At 40.4% G+C, this 24,566-nt stretch overlaps 1 protein-coding gene across 1 annotated transcript in view; it reads right to left on the bottom strand.

Annotated features, from left to right (window-relative positions):
- Window positions 1-24,107, bottom strand: part of LOC110472313 (neuronal acetylcholine receptor subunit alpha-7) — a 55,868-nt gene extending 31,761 nt beyond the window's left edge. Inside the window, exons 1-2 of the mRNA XM_077790282.1 lie at window positions 23,746-24,107; window positions 7,816-7,955 (exon numbers count right to left, since the gene is read on the bottom strand). Of these exons, the coding sequence (XP_077646408.1) occupies window positions 7,816-7,955; window positions 23,746-23,824 (219 nt within the window). The 5' untranslated portion in view covers window positions 23,825-24,107. The remainder of the gene's footprint in view (window positions 1-7,815; window positions 7,956-23,745) is intronic.
- Between the last annotated feature and the right edge of the window lie 459 nt (window positions 24,108-24,566).

The following is a 24,566-nucleotide window of genomic DNA, read 5'->3' as shown; positions in this document are numbered from 1 at the left end:
TTTCAGGGCTCTCATTAAAAACCTGAAATAAACTTGTCATGGTAACACCAACTATGTAGGGGCAATTTAAGTTTAAATACTTCATCTCAATCCCTTTAATAAAGCACCCTCATGAGGAAACTGGAAATCAGGAGGGCCCAGAGTTAAGTGAAAGACTGGGAGAAATAAAAAAATACAAAGGAATAACAAAAGAACAAACACCTGCTGAGTATTTTATTGCCCATTGAAATGAAGATACATCTGAACAAGTGTTCATAGATGGACATCTTCATTGCTCAGGATTTCTTCCTATGAATGGTTGGAAGTGATGTCTAATAAGTGTTTTATAATCTTGAATCACACTCCCATCTGATGCCACTGGCTTCTCCTTGAGATCATGCTTCTCCTTGGAGAAGCATGCCTTGAAGAGGAATGTGTCCTTTCACTGCTGACAAAAAGTGCAATCTGCCTTTGGTCTTTCCACTGTGTAGCAGCTATTACAAAGGCAGTGTTGTAGGCTGTGTAGGCCGTGTGGTCCCACTGTCTTTAACCACCCACATTCTTCTCCTCCCAGTTTAGAGGAGTTCAATTACATCTCTACCTGCTGCTTTCAGCAGTCTATTCACTTGCTTTTGAGACAGGAACTTTAAGTATTGGAGGTTTTGGCCCCTGTCAGATCACACTCTTCCCCTTACAAGCCCCTGAGTCTCCCAAGCCTACTTGATTTGTGTCTTACTTTCCTTAGCCCCCAACATCTTCCAATTTTCCAATTTCTATTGTAGTAAAAAAAAATCCAGTCTTGATCTTGCTCTGCACATGTGACTTCCAACTACTGCCTAGGGCTGTGGGTACTTGACTTAGGAAATTAATTTTATTTTTCTAGGTTGCATCTTTGCACTAGGACTGGTGTGAAATGTAGCAATGTAGCCTCACCAGTCTTAAGAGTGTTTGACTTCCAAGTTGCTCCACAAAGACATGCAAATCACAGGACTCCCTGCCCCCAGCGTTCTCTGGATCCTGGGAAGAGTGAAGCCACCCGCTTTGTCCCTCTATTACAAAGATAATTCTCATGGAAATCCCAGAAGCTAGGTCAGAGTGCTTCACATGGCCTTCCAGCACAGTGCTGCTCTCTAACTGCTTGGATAAACTGACATTCCTGCTTAGTTCCTGGGGGAAAGGCTGTTATGTCACCATACAAAAGCTGTCAGTCCTCCATTAAAATCCCAAAATATCCACACATGACATGTAGGTGGTTTTTATATTCTCCAGGGTGGATACCTCCTTCAGAAGTACCCCTCCTTGTATTTTGTGCACAGTTGGCAGGTGCTTCAAACAAACAGGATTAGACACAAATCTTTATTCTAGGATATTAATTATTAATTGTCTTTTTCAGCATTCAAAATCACAAGGAAAACAGCAGAAGGATGGTTGAGAAAGTCAACCCTGAGCACTTACCCAAGACTCACACTTAGTCTAACTGCAAGCTTCCCTTTGATTTTTCTTTCTATATTTGCGTGCTGATGTGACAGCACAGCAAAAATAAGGGAATGTAGGCATGTTCCAAAGCTCAAGTGACCTCTTAAAGCCTGTGATTAGGGATATAAAATGGGGGGAAAGGTTTTCACTCAGGAGCTGAACTCACTGTCTCTCAGGACTTACCCTCAGAGAACTCAGAGAAACTAAGAAATACTAGGTTCAAGGTCACCCCAACAGCTTTGGTTTAACTGTTTTACTGCAAATCTTTGATGCCTCTGATTAGTTACCCAAAATTAAGGAATATACATGAGCTCAAGATCGAAATTCCTACATCTAGAAACAACAGAGTACAGTCTTTTCACCAGTCAGACAGAAAATTGTTTAATTATCATGAAATGCCCAAGTTGGATGACCACAACCAAATTTCTCAGAAGGAAATCAGCCTTTCTTTTGTTAGAGCCACTGCCACTAAGTACAACTTGGGGAACCAAGATGAAAGAAAACAAACGATGGCATTTGTTCTCACTAAGTGAGCTGCCTCCACTCTGAGCTGAGCAGAGCAGAAGTCATACAAAATAAAAAGATGCCAGTAAGGTTCAGGTAATTAAAACTCCATCATAATATTTTATGCAAGCATGTGCAAGTAGTATTTAGTCAGGAATCCATACTACCCATGGCACTTAACTTCATTGTGCTAGCAAATTCAGATGTTGCATGTTTAATTGGTTTAGTGAGACTGGTATTTTGATAATGTCTGGCACATAGGGGACAGCTAAAATAATAATTTATGGCTCAAATAGCCTTGAATTTCCAATTTTCAATATCCTCCTATGCTAATGGAGAGGAATTTTATTTTTTCTTCCTGGAGTTGAAAATTGGTCACACTAAGTGAGTTCTGTCACCAAGAGAGAGATTTTGGGATTTAATTCTAATGAATCTCTTGGTCTAGAATCCTTTCTGTAACTTTTCTGTCTGGAATTTTAATGATCTTGATCATGAATTGATTTTCAGCTTTTATAATGGAGTCCAGTCTGTTTTTCTTCTCAGTTGCACCATTTTGCATCAGCCTTGCTGCTCTGGTCTCATCGAATTATCTCTTGCAAGATGAGAGTGAGACAAAACTTCCCAGAGAGATATGTGGTTTGGCAGAGTAGGTCTTTCAAGGAGAAACAGAGTAAATATCTCTCAAAAAAGCCGTGCAGGAAGCCCACGAATAAATACAAAGGCATTATTAGGAAAGAAAAAAAAAGAAAAAAAAAAAAAGATACTTTAATCTAGAAGAGCTGAAAGAGTCAGTTGAACGGTCAAGCTTACATAGTTGAAGATATCTATCTGTAAAAGATTTGTACGGGATGTACTATAGGGATTATGGTTTAATCTAGTTAATACTGATACTATATTGGGAATAACAAATGAATTGGTGCTTATGTGCACTGCATATTTCTACTTGTTTCCTTGAATCACTTGTCTGTTGATCTGGGTTTCCTACATAACACCCAGCATAGATTTTTGTATGTGTGTAAGAAGGATGAGGTGAATTAGAGCTAGAAAATAAAATTTAAACTTTCTAGCCTTTCAATACACCTCCAGAACCTGTCCTAGAAAGCTCATGAAACAAAATAATTTAAAAGCAAGGATATCAACTGCTAAAGGAATTCAGATCTGACAGAGATTTTGTGAAAAACCCAACAGCAGGAAGGCAGGATGCACCCCAGGGCCAGGCATAGCCTCCCCTCCTGCTTTCTCACCTTTAACTTCTGGCACAGTACACTGACACTGACAGTCAGCCTCTAGTTCTGGCAACTCCCACTCACACAGAGAACTCCCCAGCAAAAACGTCTGAGCTCCTGAGGACTGAGTTCAACAGTCCTATTATTTGATGAACAGATCACCTGAGAAATGAACAAGCTGAAGGCAGCTTCAATGCCAACAGATGCCTGCATTTAAAAGTTGGTCTCTTACCAAACACTTCCTAAAAACCCCACAAACCAACTCAAAATAACAAAAACCTCCAACTCCTTCAGGGTTGTATTCTTTGATTTAGAGGAAACCAGTGGAAACTTAAATTTGAATCTGACGTTTTGATAAGATCTGGGTGCAGAAGCCAAAAATATCTATGCTGCTAAGATAGTATGCTGCTTGTAGTGATAGTGACTGCACTTGAGCACTTGGTGAAAGTACCTGAAGATCTTTCCTCTTGTTTACTCTGAACAGCAAGGCTCAGATCCAGTTTTCAGGGAAAAAACCCAAAGTGAATCTTTATTTTATTGTCCTACTAAACTCCTACATTACCTTGTCTTGCTGCTTTCCAAAAATGTGGAGAGATTTGACACACTGTAGCAACAACATCTGTAGTTTAAAAGTGAAATTGTTTGCAACCTTGTGATATCCCAACCATGAGGTTTGGGATAATCCTGAAGTCCCTAGGATGTACAATCATTTTACACACTGAGCAATTAAATCAAAATAGTCCATAATAATTTTTTCCAGACACAGCATTTGTTTTGAGGTTGTAGCCCAAAATACATGAAGATTATGTATTTTTTGGCTTCTGGAAGTGCATAATGACTCATGGATTGCTGAGGATTTTTTTCAGCACTTTTGTGCTTCCCACTGGTTACTTGTAATTCCTTTTTTTTTGTCATTATGACCTCTGACAGTGGCAGCTGGAAGGCTGAACATGGAGGAGGAAACTACTACAGAACTCCACCATATGCAGGGACCTCAACAGCTGTATTTTTTTTTTAATAACTTAACAATGAAACTACATATACACCCCTTCAGATAAGGTCTCCTGCAGATGCCAACAAGAGAAATGAAAACAATCATTCATGATGACAAATAGTTTTCACCTAGCAGCTTCCTTTCACATAGTGCCAAAGGAAAATGCTTGCATTTCCTCTGTTACAGAAAATGTCATGCCTCATTTCTTAATTACTCTACCCTCACCAACTGACTGGTCTCTCAGACAAAATAAAATTATAATTTTTGGTCCAAGTACACTTTAATGTCTACCCTTGCTTGGGTTGGCAGAGCTTGGCAGTGTCTGACTCTGTGATCTCTGTGAGAGGCATCACCAGCCAATGCCCTCCTGATGCACATGGAGTGCCTGGAGGTCAGGCTCCAAGCAAAAGTGACCCTCAAAACAGCATACACATGAGGCAGCTCAGCATGAAGCTGTCCTTAAACACAGAGGACAAGGCAAACTGACCTGAGCCCTGCTGTTACACAGGAGCTGTAACTGTCCCTCTTTCTGCTCATTTGTTTCCTGAATGTAATGGGCCTGTCACGGCTGTAGTTATGAATTAATATAATTTTGGGAAAAAGTCCAAACCCCAAAGTACTTCATTTGCATTTGTCTACCACAACTATGACAAGTAGAGAATGTGTTCTTCTCAGCTTTGATTATGATGGCTGGCCTTGAATCCTAAAAAACATACATATCCTGTGTAGGCAAATACATGCACAAAGAAGCAGAAAACATAATCCAAAGAAGTCATGCTTTGACATTTTCTTTGATGACATTTTTAGTTACTTGTACTACTGCTTGGAAAACCACAATGATCTCAGAGCAGTATTTTATCTCCATGTAGCAGTGTGCAACAAGATTATCACCAATGCTGTTCTCAGCAGCCTGTCGGCAGAAGTTGAATTTAGGATTCATTACATTTTAATATAGTATATGTAGGAAACAGACTTATGGAGGCATGTGATGTAACCTGTCCCAGACAGAAGTGCTCTAGATGTGATGCCAGGCCTTGGCATGGGTAAGGCACAAGGTCCTTTGAGTACCAATGGCAGACCCCTTCTCATATCCATGCACCAACAAAACAGATTTGTTTTCATCTTCTTCACATTGTTTCCTCCTGAAGGGAAACCAGAACAGGGTCCACTGTCTCATGCCCATTGCAGTGACTGCTTGCAAAGTATCTCAGTGAGTCCAGCAATGCTGCAGTATACCTTTCCACATGACACTTCCCTGAGCATGGAGTGCTTTTTTCCTCCCCAAGGAGTATGGTGTAAGAAGTGCCCTAATGCTGGGACCCTGCCTAGCACCCTGCTCTTTTACAGTGATGGACCACACTGGACACACAAGTCCTCAAAATGAGCAGCTTTTCACTTTGTTAATGCATACACCATTGCAGAGACTGTGATGCTGTCTTTCTTCTTCCCTAAGTGAAGAGCTGAGCACCAGATGCTTTGTCTTCTGTCAGGCAGGGCAGCTGAGGATGTGGAGTCTAAATAATAATAATAATAATAATAATAATAATAATAATAATAATAATAATAATAATTCCAAACAGAGATGGTATCTTGCTTTGCCTCATGGTATCTCTGCTGATAGAGCTTACCTCCTCCTTGTAGCTTGACTTCTCTTTACATTACTGTGGCTATAACCAGTCTTCTTTTAAACAGATATTTACTTCAGCAGCTGGAGCAGACAGATACTGTAATCTGTCCAGCCAGCAATGGAGGATGAGGGGCTCATAAGTACAGTGCTTGTTGCTGGCATATTTCTGCATTGATTCCTGATTTAAGGACCCAGGGGATCAGGACTTTCAGGTTGGCAGGTTTAGCCACTTGTTGATGTCACAATGACATTTTCAGTATAGGGATTCAACTGCCAAGTCATATTTTGTCCTCCACTGAGGAGACTGGCACCCTTTCACATCATCCAAGATAAAAATTTCAGGTAACTCTGGATGTTTTTTAAAACACTTTGGGTGCAGTTTGCAAGACCATAAGCCTGGAGTAGATTCTGATTAAAACAGATTACCATCTAGCATCTGTACTAGGTACAAGGGTGTAGGGGGGGAAAAGCTTCATTTCTGAAAGGTATGAACATCTAGCATAGCTATTGTGGACAACCAAAAGGGAACACTGGAACTACATTTCTTATAATAGACATTGACCTAATGTAGATAAAATACTTTAAAAAAATACCAATTTCCTGAAAGGTTTGGTTTCATATATGAATGTGAAACAGTCAAATTTTTTTAATGTAACTCCTCCTGACTTTGAAAATGTACAATTACAGCCCTATGGCCCTTTAGTACCCCCAAGCTTTAAACTAAATTGAAAGAAAATGCCACAGATAAAGAAGGACTGAAGGAAGATTTTTGGAGCTGAGACACCTCTGCAAATCCTGGAATTGCTTGCTGAAATTTACTTGAAACTAGCTGCGGGAAATCTTTGCTCTTTCATTCATGTAGAGGCCTTTGGTTGCCAGTACAGATTTCCTCTCTCTTCCAGTTCAATGCAGTTGGTAACATTTCAAAACAGAAAGATGCATATCCTATCTGAGCGGCTCCTGCCTGCCTCCAGAAATGCCACAGCTCACTGGACCTGCCACTTGCATGTTGGGGGGCTACACCTTCAGGGTCCTGCTCGCCCCTCCAGGGAAACACCTGATGTACTACACATTTTCAAAAGGATTGTGATTTAAAAAGTTTAAATATTTGAAGTTCCTGTTAAATTGCTTTGCAACTGCACAAATGTTTCCAGATATCTCTCTCTATTCCTTGTTCCCTCCATGACAGTGACAGTGTATTTTAAACCAGCTCCAAATATTGTTCATGGAAAAGGTAGGATGAGGATAAGAGCACTAGTGTGTCCACTTGTTTGCTCTGCTGACAGGGTGAAGATGGTCAAAATTGTTCTTCTGGCTTGTTTTTCTCACATAGATGAAAGAAATCCTGTCTATATATATCATGGTTTATCATACAGAATCCTCTCCATGATGAAAAAAAGGATTTGCATTATTATGTTAAAACTTCCCGTAGGTCAAATCTCCAATTCTGTAAAAGCATGTTGCAGTCAAGACAATTAGAGGGCTGTGCCTCCAGGTTTTACTTTTATGTATTTCTAAGCTCATCTCAGGGTAAACTCATTCAGTTGCAGTGCATGGTAAAAAAAAAAGATGGGAGAAGGGGCCAATGCCATTGTAATATCTAATGAAAAAGTGTAAGTGCAGTGATGCTAGCTTTGAATGCTGCACATGGTCTTGAGTCACTGCATCCCAAACAGCTCTGAGAAGAATGTATCATTAATAATTTGTAGTAACACATGACTTCTAATTGATTGAATTCTTTTTTCTGTTTAAAACAAATGGAAAAAAAATACATAATTTATTTCCTTGCAGCTCATGCTATGTCAGAAATGGCTGTGCTTTTAGGACAAAATTCAGTCCTCTAAAGTGTCAAAGCATGTACTCCAGCATTTAGGGAGGATGCTTAGCAAAAGACAGACTGCTTTCATCTCTGATAGCCTGATAAAGAGAAGAAATATGTCTCCTAGATGAGAGATCAGATTTGTTATGCTGAATGGGTGCCACAGAGAAGAGAACAGCAAGTAACCTACCACATCAATTATCTGCAGCAAGGAAAGCTGGAGTTCGACTACGAGCGGCTGGGAGTCATTCACCACAGGTCGTTCCAGACGATTGTAGTTCCGCAGCAGATCTCTGTACAAACGTCTCTGGCTTTCCCCCTGCTGAGAGACTAGAGGAAAAGAAAGAAGGTGCGTGTCATTTACACTGTCACCCAGCCACCACTGTTTGCCTGTTTTGTTGAAAACTCCCTCTTACCATGTTTGTAATTAGAAAGCAGTTCCTAAAGATATCACCCAAATTCTGCACGTGGATGTGACAGACACAGCTTTTCTGCATATGTGAATGAGGAACTCTCAAAAAAATTAACTATTAACACTCTAACTCATTAGGAACATTCAGAAACTACTGAACAGCATCTGGGGCTCCGACCGAATGTGCCCATTCCTTGAAGTCCCTCCTGCTCATAGACAGTAATGATTCCAAACCTACCAAATAGCTTCCTAGAAGGCAAGCAAATGAATTCAATAATTTGCTTGCTCTTATTTCCTATACACTGGCTACTGTGAGCCAGCACTGGTATTACTTAGCCATATTGTGTTTTTACCAAGCATGGACAACATGTACCCTTATTTCTTGGACCTGATGTATCAGGCCCTTTTCTATGCTCAAGAAGCAGTAACAACTGTTCTTCCTACCCTCTTCAGTTTTGTGTGGCAGTCTTTCCAGGTTCTGGGTTACTTTTTTTGACTTTTTGCATCTGATGGCAGCACAGTTTTTACATCTATTGAAGCAGTTGTATGAAGGCTAGAGTATTTAACAGCTATTATAGGGATATTGAATGTCTGGTAGTACACTCTTAACTCAGTTTGCACTGGGAGCAGACTCCACACTGCCTGTCATGCAAACAGCTGAGCATGTAAAGATAAGCAAAACTTCAGTCTAAGCTTAATTTCCAAGATGCCCTAGTCCCCCCTTTGGGGTGGGTGTGGAAAGCATCCGTCTAACCTGCATGACCAGTTTTCCTTGCCACAAAAATTATGGATGGTAAAGGTTTGGGTATCTTCCATCAGCAAAGCAAGAAGTTTCCTGGGATACATACTCAGAACCCTAGTTTCCCCAAAACCATGTCAATCTTGGTGCTGTGGCTAGTGGCAGCCTGAGCGTTACTTAAGAGCTGCACCTAAGAGAGGGAAGGTCATGAACTGCATGTTCCCTGAGGTCAACTACTCCTGTCGACATGAGTGTGTATTCTCTGAACTGTATAAATTCAATCCCTGTCAGAGAATCTGCACTCTACATCATTATTTGGACTGAAGCAATTTTTATCCACTGCAGTTCCCACTCTCTGTATATGACAGTTTTTACTTCTTGATCAGAGCTCTCCAAAACTTCTCTCAGAGAGGTTGTGATGAATATTTTCTTGACAGTGGAAACAAAATATAACAACTCATTCTGCCTTCCCAGTCTCTTACTATGCTTAGCAAGCCCTTCAAGCCTGAGACAAGCTGCCCTACAACAAAGCAGCCATGCTTTTTGAAACTAATAATAAATTCAGTTTATAAACACTTGATAGGTCTGTTTAACTTTTGTTCTTTTCATTTTTGCTGATACTCAAGGGAGCTTGTGACTTTCTAGCATGGAAGTGCCTAGTAAACAAGAAAGGAGAGTATTTTGGTTCAGTTTGGTAAATTACACCAATTTCACATCAATTTCATGGGCCCTTTCTTCTCTTGCATAATAGTCTACATGGTCTACAGAGGAGCAAATGCTGTAAGCAGCCTACAATAGCCCTTGCTGACACCCCAGCACTGGTTGGTGTGTATTCACCAATATGAGCTCTGACCACAGTATCTCTCCTTCAGCATTTAAAGTAATCTTCCCTGCTTACTTAAGCAGAAATTTAAGTTCTCTGTTATGGCCTTAGTACTTCCCAGTGCCTCAGCAGGACTAGACTCCATCATAAAAATCTTGTGTGTGAAGGAAACCCATGAAAATCACCACATGTGATTTTTTTCCTATGGAAAGAGGCTCTGAGTTTGGAGAAAATTTGCTGTCCTTTCACTCACCTACCCACCAATGCTCCTGTGCTTTAGGGAAGAAATTACTTCCTGAGTTATTGCTCTCATCTTGAGCACTTACATAATACTTGCTTTCAACCTTTCTTTTACTGGCTGCCTCAGCTTTTACAAGAGGGAAAGTTCCCTTCACCAGTCTCTGGACCCAACTGGGCTGCTAGACTGCCTTGGTACCTCCATTGTCAGGGTACATTGAAGCAGCCCCCCAAGGGAGCTCTGACTTGCAGAAATCTAAGCACAAGCTCTAGGCTTTGGAAAGCTGTCTTTGCACTGTGTGCTTCATCCACACTGAAGTCAAGCCTCTTTCCCTGTTAAACTTTGTGAGGTGAAGTAGTTGAGAACTGCACCTAGTTTTCCACCCTTTCTTCATCTCTCCTCTCTGTAATGTGATCCTGATACTTTGCAATCTCTCATATTCAAAACTGTTAACATAGTCGTAGCTGATCTATTCTTAGTCTGCCGAGTTGGCATTGGCGACCATGTATTTTTGTGCTGCATGGTTTTGCTTACAAAATTACATATATTCAGAAGCCTTGGGGTATCCTGGCAAACTGCCACAGCAGCTGTTGGTACCACAAAGAGCTAGCAAGCCTAATCACACTGCCATCTCTCTGCTACAGCTGCTTTGGAGAAGGGAACTGAGGTAGAAGTCTAGTCTGACTTATATGTTCACAGACTTTTTTCTTTAAATTGTAATTTTCAAATACTTAATATTTCATACTCCAGAGAGATTTCTGATTTTTTCTCCTATAATGTTTGTGCTAATGCATTTTGACACTACAACTCTGTGTGCTAAATGGAGTGCTGGTGATGGGGAAGCCTGAATCTCTCAGGACTAGTGGTAGAATAAGCTTTACCACTGACTACCCCTCAGTCAACCAAAAGCAGTGGCAGTGGTTCATCTTTTAAACTAGGCTAGATGATGGATGTCAATATTTAAGGTTGCCAATCAGTCTACCTAAACCAGTGCCAGACTTGTTTGCCTATGTTACTGGTAAGTAAAAGTAACTGGCAAAGGGCATGTTTTCTAAGGAAAGGATTTGAGAGTTGTTATGCCTCTGTTGGTGTTTCCCTTGTCTGCAAAATAACTTTGAAGCAGTAGGAGGTTTACCTTAAGTTTAGCAAGACTTTTGACACCATCTCTGAAAAATTCTCACACACATTTATCTATGCCTTGCAGGCTAGATAAGTGAACAGTGGACAGAAAAGTGGCTGAACTGTCAGTCTCAAAGGGCTGTAGTCAGCAGCAAAAAGTTCATCTGAAGGCCAGCCAGTGGTAGAGTACTCCAGGGATAGATACTGGGAACAATGATATTTAATGCTGTTATGAATGATGAGACAGAGTGCACACTTAGCAAGCTGGGGTTATTTTTCAAATGGTGCAAAACTGGGAGGAGTGGCTGATACAGCACAAGGTTTTCTGCCACTTTCTGCCAGGGACTTTAAAAAACTGGAGAAATGACTGACAAGAACCTCATGAAGTTCAATGTAGTAAAGTATAAAGTCATCCTGCACCTGAAGAGTAACCTCAGGTACCAGAACAGGCTGGGGGCTCACTGGCTGGTGGGCAGGATAGCAGAAAAGCCCTGAGGAACCTTACAGGTACCAAGCTGACTATAAGCCAGAAATGCACCCTTGTAGCAAAGGTCACTGGCATCCTGAGTTGCAACAGAAGAACCACACAAGCAGATCAAGAGAAGTGATTCTTCCTCTCTACTCAACACTGGTGATACATACCTAGAATGATGGATCCACTGCTGGGGCTTATCAGTAGAAAGGAAACATGGAATTACCAGATCAAGGGCTGGATTGTTCCTCAAGATTTACTCTTTAATAATCTGAAATGTTCCCTAAACTGCTCCTGGAGTTTGCAGACAGCTGGGAAGCACAAGGCAACCAATTCTTGGACTGGATGTGAAGAGCCCTATGGAAAGCAGTTACTCATGCACTATGTTTAACACCTCTCTGAATTCCTTCCAAGCTTCTGCATGTACAAAGTAGTCTGCAAGACGCCCACTAATTGAATGATTTAGATAAACTAGAAACTGCTACCAATCTTTTGAGAATAGATGTTATAGTTTCATTTCATGTTTCTTTCCAGGATGTAATTGCTAAGAATTGCACAGCAAGGGAACCTGAAGATAGGTCTGGCCAGACTGTCCATATGGCAGCCCCAGAAAGGACAGATGCTCTCTCCTTTCCAGGAGCTGTCCTGCCATGTCTGGTCTTGGCTGGTTGATTTTCCTGCTCAGCTTTGCATGCCAAGTCCCCAAGCTATAAGGCAAGAGTCCAGTCCTTCCCATTCCCGAGGTTTGTTCACAAAGTAGTCAGCTTCTTAACTGAGAACCCTGGTGTAAGACAAATTCTGGCTGGTTATGCACAGCAAAGAATAAATAACTAAATATTGATAAGATCATAGGTAGCAGAACATGGATTTCCACCAGTTTTTCAGCAATGACACCTGTATTATCAACCATTCTATCTCTGTTTCATAGTGTTCCCTGGTTTTGTTTCCATAATCTCTCAGCTTTTTTTTGGGGGGAAGGGGAGCTTCTAGCTGTTTTCTAGCTGTTTGCTCATTTCTTTAGGCAGACATCTGAGTCTGAATACACAAGTTTATTACATTATTCATACAAGATTATAGGTACCTAATGTGATGGCTTTCTGACAAAATATCATATTCCTTCCATATCACTTTATATTAACATATATGCATGCTAACATGCCTCAGAATTATAACATGTCTATTTGTTTTCTTTTTCTGTTTTCAAAGATAGTTCCTATATTTCATTTATAATATTTTTGCAGAATGTCTATTTGTTTTCTTTTTCTGTTTTCAAATATAGTTCCTGTATTTCATTTATAATCTTTTTGAAGAACTTGGTAAGTTACAATCAACGTCATGTTTCTGATCCATCACATTGTTGCTTTTGTATATTTTGCCCCTCAATACTTCATGAATAATCTCAAAATGGAATAAAACTGTGGTTGTGACATTTATTCACTCCCGTTGTACCTTCTGCAGGTATTTCACCATATCTATGTCTTTTTTTTTTCCTCTCTGCCCTGTAACTTTGACATTATCTTTTGTTTTGGTTTATTTGTTTGTTATTTGTTTTGTTCATTATTTGTTTCATAAAAGAAAATTAGTAAAGTTCTGGCATTTATAAAAAAAACCACAACAGTGCCATTATACTGTGAAGTATTGTTAAATTTAGTTGTGTAATGATTGCATTTAATTTTCTTATCGCTGGAATATTTACAGAGGAAAAATCCATTAAAAACTATGGTTAGAGTTAATTTCTAGAACTTAAAATTATTTTCCTAAAACCTTCCTGCCACAACTCCTCTTCTATTATTTATTTTCATTTTAGTTTATCACTGTACTCTTGCAGTGATTTTAACTATTGCTTTCAGCACCTAAACAGAATGATCACAGGAAACATATACACACACACTGCATGCAATAATGAATTATGGGGAAGCAACATGAGAAGTATCAGGAAAAAAGCAGGTTGTTTCACAGACAATTTCATTTGCATAAAGAACTGCAATGGCAAGAACATTTACAAAATGAGGCATGTTCTAATGATTTGGTAGCTATAAAAAATAACTTATTTTGAATATTTTTCAGATTTTTTGAGAATGTAAAGCCTGTCGCTGCCATAAGTCACTTAATCCCCAGAGACACAGATGTGTCCCATCTGCTTTTGTTCTTATGTGCAGCATTGTTACTTTTATCTGTGGCTGCAAATGCACTATTTCTTTCAAGGCCCTTTGATTTAAAATGCATGCCATCATGCCTTCGGGGAAGCAGATTCATATAGCAAACAATGGAATCACATTCAGCTACCTCTACCCTGTGTGTGTGTCTGTGTGTGTGTGTTTATGTGTTGTGTATTTGAATATTTCTCTTATTTAAAACCTCTTTTTAATCTATTCCCCTTCTGAGTAATCTTTGACTCTAATCTTTGCCTCTTGCTATGCAAATTGTTTCTGCATCTTACAGACAAAAATTCATCAGATATCCAGAAGAATGTGAGAAATTACTTTATTTCCTAAGCAAGAAGGGCCTAATATTCCTGATACTGGTAATTTCTGCTCATTCATAGCAGATAAAGAGTTCCCAGCAGTGATAGGTATCAAAAAGTTATGCAGAGAAATGTTTCTTCTTGAAGAGTCTAGGTCCATGACAATGTGCTAAAACTATATCATGAAAGAATAGGCTTATAGTTTTGGTCCTACTGGCTTGGTTGTGGGTGTTTTAGAGGCTGAGTCATGTATGTAAGGTAGAGAGACACCCTTTGAGGTATTAACAGTGGAATACCTCTCACTCATAGTTATCATTATTTAAACTGCCTCATTACTCCAGGTCAGAAACCTAACTAGCTACAGCCAGAAAGGCAAAAAATGTACTTTTAGTGTAATGCTAGTTTACAATAACTATATACAATATGAGTGTCATTTCTACAATACTAGATGCACAAGGAGCAGAGGAGGAATCTGGAGCAGTGAGGAAGACATGCTACACATTACAGAGTGCTGTGGCTGTCTGGAAGCAACTCTTGCCAGCCCTCCTGGGATTTCTGGAGAGAAGTAGTAAGAGAAGCCAAAGGAAAGAAACAAAACCATAAGCTAAAAGCAAGATACTAGTGCTATGGTCATCAGTGCATTGTATTGGCCTTCTGTACTCCCTGCTTCCACTGGCTTGCAGAGCATCTTGTCACATCCCTTCATCTCTGCACGTTTCAGCACCCAGAGAAGTTTACCCAGGGAAAGCCTTTCTTGGGAAAGCACTATGAGCTTCACCCTCTAAGTGCCATCAATGCAGCAGCCATGGCATAATGGACATTATGCATTAACAGATGGCTCTGAAAAGGGACAAGTCAGTCTGTACCTCCCCATCAAAAGCCCACTCTACACCATGCCAGGCACATGTGAAGAGCTCAGATCTGGGAAAGTCATAAGTGAACTGACAGATGTAATAATGATTTCTGTGGAGACACATAGGCAAGTGTGATTAGGCTGAGGAGTTCTATTAGTCTAATGGCTGAATAGGTAAGAGGAGTTCTTTTTCCTAAACCCAATACAGACAATAGCAGTGATGGAGCCTGCAATGATGTTGTTGTTTAACCTCACACTACAACTGAGTACCATGCAGTCTCAAGGGAGGGGAGATTGTAAACGAGAAAAAAAATTACAATAATATTAGTGAAACATATTAATAATAAAATGTAATTAAACATAATAATAATAATGAAAAGGGAGACAACAAAAAGAGAGACAGAAATAAAACCAAAAGATGAGAAATTATGCACAACACAATTGCTTGCCACTCATTGATCTGTGCCCAGCCCACCCCTGGGCAGCAATCAGCCTCTTCTGGTCAGTTTCCCCCAGTTTATACACTGAGATATACTAACTTCCCAGGAAGAGAAACATAATAATTTTGTCCCAAGATGTGAAGAGAGCAAAGATTCCAAGAGCTATTCCTTAGTCACACGCATGTCTTTAATAGGAAAAAATAGCTTCCCTTTTTGGTGATTTAAAGATGAGGGAGAGATCTTGCTCTAAACCATTGCCTCAGTGTGTTATTGGTGAAGCAGTGGTAATATGGTTTAACTCCTCTGGGCAATGCAGAAGACAGGCTGGAGTGGAAATGATACAGACAATAATACTGTGAAAAGGAACTGCTCAGTGTACTCAGAGATGTTGCAATGCTTCTTTCCATTTTTCCTTCTGCAGTGCTCATCAGCTGGTTATGATCTCAGAGACAGCTGGTTTCCCAAACTATGAACTTTTTGCCTTGCCAGCCTGCCACCTGTCCTTGCACAGCAAAGCTAAGCAGCAAAGGCATTGAGGATGAAATAGGCAAGGCTAGAGATGGCTTCTGCCTTTTTCTCTCATCACTCAAGTCACAGCTGTTGCCCATGAACGAAGTGAGAGCTCCACTGGCTGCAAGGCACAGGCAAGACACAAATGTCCTCAGTGAACACGGATCTGAGAAGGCAAAGAAAACTCCGAGTTTGTCTTTACAATTCCAGAAGTCAAACGATGGATAATGAGAAACATAGTGTAAGAGCCCTCTGAAAGGGATGAGGGTTAGTCTGATGAAAATTTTGACTGCACCTTGAATGATTCCTAATTTGTTCAGTGCTTAGTATGTGAACTGGGAAGCATGGAGATACATTTTCTAAATGTTTCCTAAATCTGAAACAGTTTTGCACCTGGGGAGTAGAACTTTCATAACACACCTGTAGATAAGACTCAGCCCTGTTTTAGGCAGCACCAATGAGCTTTCACTAAATCAGGCAAAACTTGCTGCCTGTGTGAGATGTGCTGCCAATCAGCTGCTGATAGTTTGGAGGTCTTGACAGCAGAACTAGCTGCTATCAAGGTATTTTTTCTAAGGGGAAGAAGTCTGAGGCTTTGATGGTTGAGGTCTTCAAAGACAAAGGGAACTGTAAATAATGGCGTGAAAATTCTCAGCAAGGAGTCTTAATTTATTTTACATTGAAGAGAAAAGCTGCTTCTAATAATGTCTTGATGAAGTAAATGACTTGATCTGAGCAAACTGGACTTGTGACCAATCAAACATGGTTTGTGGAGATCTGACTTAAGACACTTGAAACTGTATGTACTATGCTTTGGCTGACTCAGTCCAGACTTGCTTATATGCATACCAAATGGCTTAAAACCTTACATCTATTTTGTTGTTTGATTTTTTTTTTTTTTTATCCAGACTTTAAAGGTATCAGGATCTCAGTGACAGCTGAGTTTTGGTTGATCTGCTTTTAGAACACTAGATGCTATTGTCTTTTCCTTAGGTACATGGCTCAGGTCCTGGTTTTGTTAGTGGTTATAAGAAATATTGGTCTCTCCCTGCTGCACCCTGCCAGCCAAACCTGCATTGGCTACGTCACTCATCCTGGCTAAGAGCAGAAATGAATCACAGTGAAATTGAGGCACTTCTAGAGAATGACAATCTGGGGAGCGTGGTTTTTGTCCTGTCTTAACTCTGTTGCTTTTAAGCTTTAGTAACTGCAGTCTACTGCTCCTGAATGATGCTGGTGCAGAAAAACAAAATTAAAACAAAACTGGTGCCCTGTGCATCTAGAGGGAGCATGATTGCCATCCTGTAATACAGTAGCAAAGCCGCAAATGTGGGATGCTTGGTCTCTGAGCCAGACCAGAGCAAGCCTGAAAGTCAGAAAATGATCCTGTCTAGGCTGCCCTCTTGTATTCATCAGAAAAGAATTCCTGAGACTGCTAGAGCATTTTGACCCAAAGTTTAAGTAATTTGCCCACTTGACAGAGGCCTCCTCTGGAGAAGAATGTCTCTTCTCCTTATCCACAGACTGGTTTCCCTTAGATCTACCTTCTCTGTACCCTGCTGCTCCCTCTTTCATATCATCCAGCAACACATAAAACTGAAGTGCTTGAACTGAGATACCAATCCAATAAATTTAAATTATAATGGGTGACCCTAATATCTTTGGAAATGATAATAGAAGTCTTAGACCTTGAACAAAATGTTACTGCAGAGAGTATGCTACAGGATAGCTGTTTGCTTATAACAGAAAGGCAAAGCTTTTGCTTGGAGCCCCCGTAGATGCCCAGTTGCCATTTATGGATTGTGTGTGAAGCCTGAACATGAACAGGTTTAATCCAAAGTTTCTGCCCATTTGCCACTTGAAACAGTGAGAACTGCAAACTATCTGGCAACTTTTTATTTAAGTTTTGGTCTCTTCTTCCCATTGTTACAATTGCTCAAGCTGGATTTCAGTTTGCTGACTACCTACCTGACAAAATATTAAAGGGAAAGTACTCCATCAATTGCCTTATTACTTCTGCAGGATCTTCAAAAAAACCCACAAGATGGCTAAGAATTATGTATAGTATTATCTGCATGATTATATGACTTCCTACTTTTGGTTTTTCCCAAATGCACTGACTCAGATGTGATGAGAACATTAAGCAGCATCATTCTCTACAGCCAGCCTGCACTCAGTGAGTCCCACTTCATGACACACAGTTAGTTCTGTGTCACAAAGCCTCCATAGGGCAGCACTGATCCCTTGGAGTGAGCGGAGTGGAGGCCACAAACAGGCTGCTATAACACAGCAGATGGATTAAAGACATATGCCTTTGATCTGCTTGGAGATGAAAAAACAAGGGTGAGTTCTTTTGGCTGCCTTCAGTATCCATGAGGAAGGGCTCCATCATGAAGAAGCCAGGTTCTCCTGGGAGATGCATAGGGACAGGACCATTAAGATAAAGGTACATGGTGGGGAATTCCCACAGTACTAAGAGAGCTCTTTTTTTCCTCAAGGTTACCATGCATAAGGAACAGCACTGTCCTTGAAAATGTTTGCAGCTTGACTCATCAGATAACAACCCAATAGGGAAGAAGGGTTGGACTGGACAACCTCTGAAGGTCCCTTCAAGCCAAATTATTCTATCACTATATGAACCTGTATAGATCAGACACTCTCTACCCTCAGCTGCCACAGACAAAACTTTTCCAATTTAGAACTTAATTTTTTCCCTTGGTATGGTGAAGATCTAAGTGATCAGTGATGTTTTTCCATGTAACCACAGCTGAACTTCAGGTAACACAGTGTACTGTCTTAGTCCAGTCTGCCAATTGACTTCAGCCTCTTTGAGCTCTCAGTAAGAAACAAGATCTCTCAAGCCTGCCTGTTTCTTCTAAGTATTTTTTCTGCCCAAATCTACAGCGCATTAAGAATGGAAATGAGGGCTGTGGTTTTCTCTTCAACCCTATGGAATGCAAAAGTGTTGAAAATATCCATTTCTGAATGGTGATAAGGTTTGCAGGCATTTGTTTCAGCACTCCATTAACCACAGATTTTCTAATTGAGCAAAGCCAATTGATAGCAGGGCAAGACAGAAACACCTGCACCACACTGTTTACATGCCTAAGTACTCATGTTGACTACAGGTTCCCCTTCCATTTGATTTTACTGACTTAATTGCAAGCCCTAGGTGGGGAGATTCTTACTTCCAAACACTCCATCTGGTTCAGGTTTCAGCCTTCTCACCAGATTTTGCTCAATGAAGAAAGTATTTGATAACCAAAAATCTTTCTTCAACACATATTGTCTCAGGACTGTGTTCTAAAACAGCAATAAACTCCTGTCTGTCTCTCATTTCCTGGGTTGATACTGATTGCCAGTTCTAGCCCCGCCTGTCTCAGTCAGGTTTGATCTCTTTCTTAATTAGTTTATGTAGGATCTTTAGGCAGTAGACATCTTCAAACAACCATGTCAGGACTGATGCAAAGGGTTTTCATCTACTTTAATCACACGCTAGAGCTGAAGAGACTATATTTCCCTCCTTGCTTGTCACATACAAATGAAATTGTATATGCTACCACCATCACTAACTCATGTTCTTTTCCACATGCCTTAGGAAAATAAACCAGAGAGAAAAAAGAGTTCTGAAGCTGCCTTTAAGAGATGAATCCTCTGCCTGGAACAAGAACTTCTGCTCTGAGACCATCAGAAAACTCTACGAGTTGAAGCAAGGCTGAGGGGACCCAAGGTACCATCTGGCATTATCCCAAAGATCAGATGGATGCTTTCTCATGCATTGTATCTGCCTCTGGACCCCTCCCAACATGCAAGACTGCTACACCAATAGGTGCATGTAACAATAGGCACTGGTGATGTCGTGACTCAGTTGCTTTTTCTGGATTTGCCCACTTTTTCCAGTGATATTTGAGAAGAATTAACACAAGCTTTAGCTCAGATAACCACCACAAATGTGCATAGAAATACCTCCAACTTTCCTGGAGCCTGGCAACTTCTGAGAAGCTTGGGCCAGCTCCACAGTCGCAGCTGTGCCTATGATAATACAGATCAGCCTTAGAGCTGTGCCAGTGAATGCACATAGAAGATTACTGACTGAACACAAGGTCTGGTTCATTGAACTATAAAGTCAACCTCAAGAAGCAAGCATGGACAGCAAATTACTGTAGCAGATTACTTAATGCAGAGCAAATAGGGGTTTGCTTAGGACTCTGCCTGCCTGTCTTAAATGTATTGACAGATATCAATGGCATTAGTGCTCTGATCACAGAGCATATGTGCAGGTGCCATGGACAAGTACATTTATTCCCTTGGCTCCATGCATATGCGATGCCTTAGCACGCTCTCAGCATTCAGAGTGATCAGCCCTGTTGTCTGTGCTATTAGATATTAAAGTAATGGCAGGGATCTGACAGCAATTTCCCATGTCTGCAAGTTGCATGTGTGGCATCTTCTTATGCCATCAATATGGAAGAAAAGAGCTACTAGTACAGGCTAAGCCTAGCTCATATATTTTCTATTTCAAATGTGTATCAGCTGCATTGTTATCTTTGAAACTGTGTGATGATATGAACTGCATCAATATAGAGAATGCGGAGAGCTAAGGTGAATACAACCTTCAGACCTCTAATTAAGGGTATGAAAGATTCTAAATTATTTAACTTTCACACCTGGTTCTACTCTGATAACAGCTATGAGATGTAAAAACACAGCAACTTCATCAACCACCTAAATTATCAATGATATTACAATGTACTCTCTTAAGGCACAGGAATTCTTTTATCTGTTCAACTGTGTCTCTTTGGAGTAAATAAGTTTGATTAAAACACATCATTGCAGTTCTATCAGGCCTAAACAGCTGAGGCCTGAAGTTTAGACTCCATATATAGGTATTTAAGTATCATTATTCGTTCTTCCTACTACATAGATCTCTAAACTCATGTCACCTCTGTCTAATCAGCTCACATTAGAGAAATTGTAGCTTGGCAGTGGAATCTGGTCTCCTGAGGCTATCTTCTGAGCCAATGCTTCTGCTGTTGTAGAAACAGTACCTGCTTGCATGGAGGGAGAACCAAGAAATTTGTGAGGATTTGCTCCAAGAGGTCATCAGTTCTGTTCTGATGTGATCACTTAGACCCCGTTGAAATAAGCAAAGGTGTGAAAAAGCATGAAATGGGGTGTAGCACTGCAATTCAAATCTGTATTGTGAGTCAGCCAAAGAAAAGCTGCTTTGCAGCAGCTGGCTACACCAAGTCAGGCTGAATTACTTGATCATTTACATCACTGAGCTGGTTAGCTCACTTGCAGCATCCCCTGCCATAGGATTTGTCCTATACAGCTGAGCACTTACATTCCCACCAGATTGCAGAGAAAGGTTGTTGTCCTCAGCTTGCCTTTGCCTTTGTTGGACTTTTCAAAGCTCCTTGCCCATATATGACCCTGATGGCAGTCTGTATAGAGCAAAGAAACCAAGAGGTTTGACTCTGCTCTGTGTGGCATGTGGGCACTCTAATGGTCTCACTCAAGAAATAAAAAAGGATATAAAGGCACAGTAATAAGAATACATGGTTTGACTGGAGACAAGCCAAGTGCATGTTGACTTCCCTGGGTGTTCAAACCCTGTATGTGCCCATGCTCTGAGCTGCAGGTAACTCCTCAGAGAGGCTATGTGTCTTTGTGGTCACTGTGACATATTTCTCAGAATGTCCTTGCACAGTTCTCTGCATCCTATCTCTCAGACTGTACCATACTCCAAAAACTGAGCAGGAATGGGTCTGATTTCTCCTTTCCAATCAATCCCTGGACCAGGTTTTTCAAGTCCCTCCATCCAATATTATTAGGTGGCTGCTGAGACTCACTGGGTCCTTCTACATTCTGGATGCTCCTTCAAGGATTGCTGCTGGCTTGGAAGGGATATCTGACCCTGAGAGTATTCACCTGGGATATAGGAAGGTTGAAAACCAGTTTCCTGATTTTTCCTTAGACTCATGTCTCAAAAAAAAGGATCATCAGCCTTTCGAGAAGGAGGGCTGCAATGACCTAGCTTACATGACATGACTACTGGGGGTCTTAGCATTATTGTGAATAAAGTCAGGTTGAAGCAGACAGTTGAGGAAAGAACTGGAAAAAAAATTGAGTTCTTCATGTATTGTTTGTGTTTGGTTTTTATCTAGTTCTTGTGACAACTTTCCTGTCAAACAGCCCTACAGGAGTTTCCAGGACTTGATAAATTGCTATGAACAATGTTGAAACAACTCAGTGCTATGTGAGAGTGACGTTAGCTATGATTTCAATTCACCGTGACTTCCATGTGGAGAAACTAAGGAACCCAGGGGGGAGTTCATCTGGATTTACTGTTAAAAAACTCTACTACTGATAACACGCTAATATCATTTTGACTTATTTCTCTTCTGCCCCAGCTGCTCAATTCCCAGGTCTTTCTGGTGTTTTTTTCCCTTTTTTTTTAATTTAAAAAAAAAAAATGTGTAAAGCAGAAGTCAGTTACAGACCAACTTTATCAGGATTAATTTTATTCTGCTTTAGCATTTTTCTGTAAAAGTGCATACTTGTAAGCTGTTGGTACAATCACCTAACAAAAAATTCTCTGAATTATTTTTAAAAGCAGTTTGTCTTCATGTGCTGCTGAAAGAAACTAGGCATCCCCTGATGAATTAGTGATTTCTTATTATTTAAAAGGCAGGATTTACATGACACACAACTTCTCAAAATGGGAATGTCCACAAAATTACTTATCTCATAACTAGATGCTATATGCCTGTTAGTTCAGCTCCTACAGTAGCACAAAAATGTCTTGAAGATAGCAAAGTTCTTAATTTAGCAAGCTGGGGAAACATTTTTCTTCAGCACCGTTACTACATTAGGCAGATGAAATGTGAATCTGTAAAAATGAAATGCCCAGATGTTTTACAGCCTCAGATGAACTAATGAGGAATTATCTATACGGCAAGAATTATCCAGTGCAACACCATATTTATGCAAGTTTCCAGTGCCCTTGCACTTCTGAAATAGGTAGACAACTTTCTCTGCTCTAAAACAACAATCCTGCTTTATATATAAATTGTCAGAAACAAGATATGGTCCTTCACACCTAGAATACTCAGTTTTAGAATTTTTGATTGATGCAGGTATTTATGTTTCAGCTGAAAGGGAGCCATAAAAGCACATTTTGTGTAGAATACTGTCTATCTTTCATTACTATGGCTATTTCAACATTCTTACTTAAAAACACTTTTATTGTCATCCTTGCTAACCTGAATATTTTTAAATAATCACACAGCCCCTATTTTTGTTAGCACCATGCTGAAACTTCTGAAGATAGCTTAGTCAGAGCTGACACCTTAGACTACAGAAGCCCATTATTCTTCCTATTATTTCCAGCTATATATATAATCTCTTTCTTAAATGTTTTGTATTAAATATACTAATAGTATGTTTAATAAAAACAAACCATAATTAGTAAATGCAGATTTAATCTTTCTACATGATGCAGAGAAAATAAACAGTTATGCTTCTGCTTGTATTTCTCTGTAGAACTCCATTGCACTCACACACCTACAGGGTGCTCAAATCATTCTGCCCAGCCCAAAGTTATAATCTCCTGTTGTCAAAAAACCATGGGAAGATTACATTTTTAAGGAAAGCAAGAACATATTTATTTTGAAAGACAACCATTTCAATTAATTTATGGAAGTTAAAATTAGTCACCTTTAATAAAAAATAATAAAAAAAGCCCACACAAAAACAAGCACACATGCTTCTTAAAAAAATGTGCCCAGCACTGTAAGATCCATAAACTTACCCAAACTGATTACAAAAGTCAGTTAAACCAGCACGGGGCTCTAATGAAGTTCAAAATACAAGCAGATACAAGATTTCCTGAAAATAAAAGTTGGGGTTGGATGTAACTAGCATTTAGAAGATAAAAAAATAATAAAAAAAAAAAACCCCAAACAACAAATCAAAACAACAGAAACAAAAAACCCAAACCACAACAAAAATAAAGAAAACCCTGGACAAACACAGATGTGCTTACCTTTAAAGAGTGAGAAGAACAAGGATGACCAGAGACACAGTGCAGAATAAACAAATGCCAAGCACTTTTCTGTGAGCATTGTCAAAATAAGCTGTCTCTCCTTCCTGAGCAGAGGGTGAAAGAGGATGAAGACTTGAAGACAGCCGGCAATGACTGATGGATTTGGCAATTACGGTAATAAGGCATCAAACCAGCTTCCCACCAGGGGAGAAAAGTGCATTTGCTCATGTGCTTCTCCAGTCCCCAGGAGCCAAGTCAGCTCAGTGCTTGGTCAGTAAACCCAAACACAAAGGAACAGGTTACATTCCTCTGGACTCACATTGCTCGGCACACTGAGCCTTTCCCTGGTCAGGAGCAAATGCGAGTGATCCTCGCACACAGCTGTCTGTGTGCTGCAAGAAGGGGGAGTGTGCTGCCTCGGAGACGCTCTCCACATCTCCACATATTGTACCTAACTCGAGACAGCGCGGCTGCAGTGTTTCCACTGCTTGCACTCGAGTGCCTCTAGAGCTGTTTCCCGGTGAAATTGATTAGTGTGTGTCCCCCTCTGCTCTCTCCCAGCTGCCAGAGCAACGTGCAGCAAGCACCTGTCACATACACCTGCCTTTTCTCCCAGCAGAGATGGCATGGAAGATTCAATAGTGCAAAAGTTTGAAAACATGAAAATAGCCAATCTCCTGTCCATTTTTGGTGCACACCTTAATGTAAACACTTCCACCAGATGTAGGGAGATGCTCCAAGTGCCCTCTTCCCCAGCTGTCCACTGTGGGATTTCACACACACCTTTCCTCTCCACAGTTTTATTTACCAGCAAAGGTGAG

The sequence above is a fragment of the Lonchura striata genome, chromosome Z, assembly GCF_046129695.1.
Source record: "Lonchura striata isolate bLonStr1 chromosome Z, bLonStr1.mat, whole genome shotgun sequence".
Lineage (NCBI taxonomy): Eukaryota > Metazoa > Chordata > Aves > Passeriformes > Estrildidae > Lonchura > Lonchura striata.
This window is presented reverse-complemented; position numbering and strand designations above follow the sequence as displayed.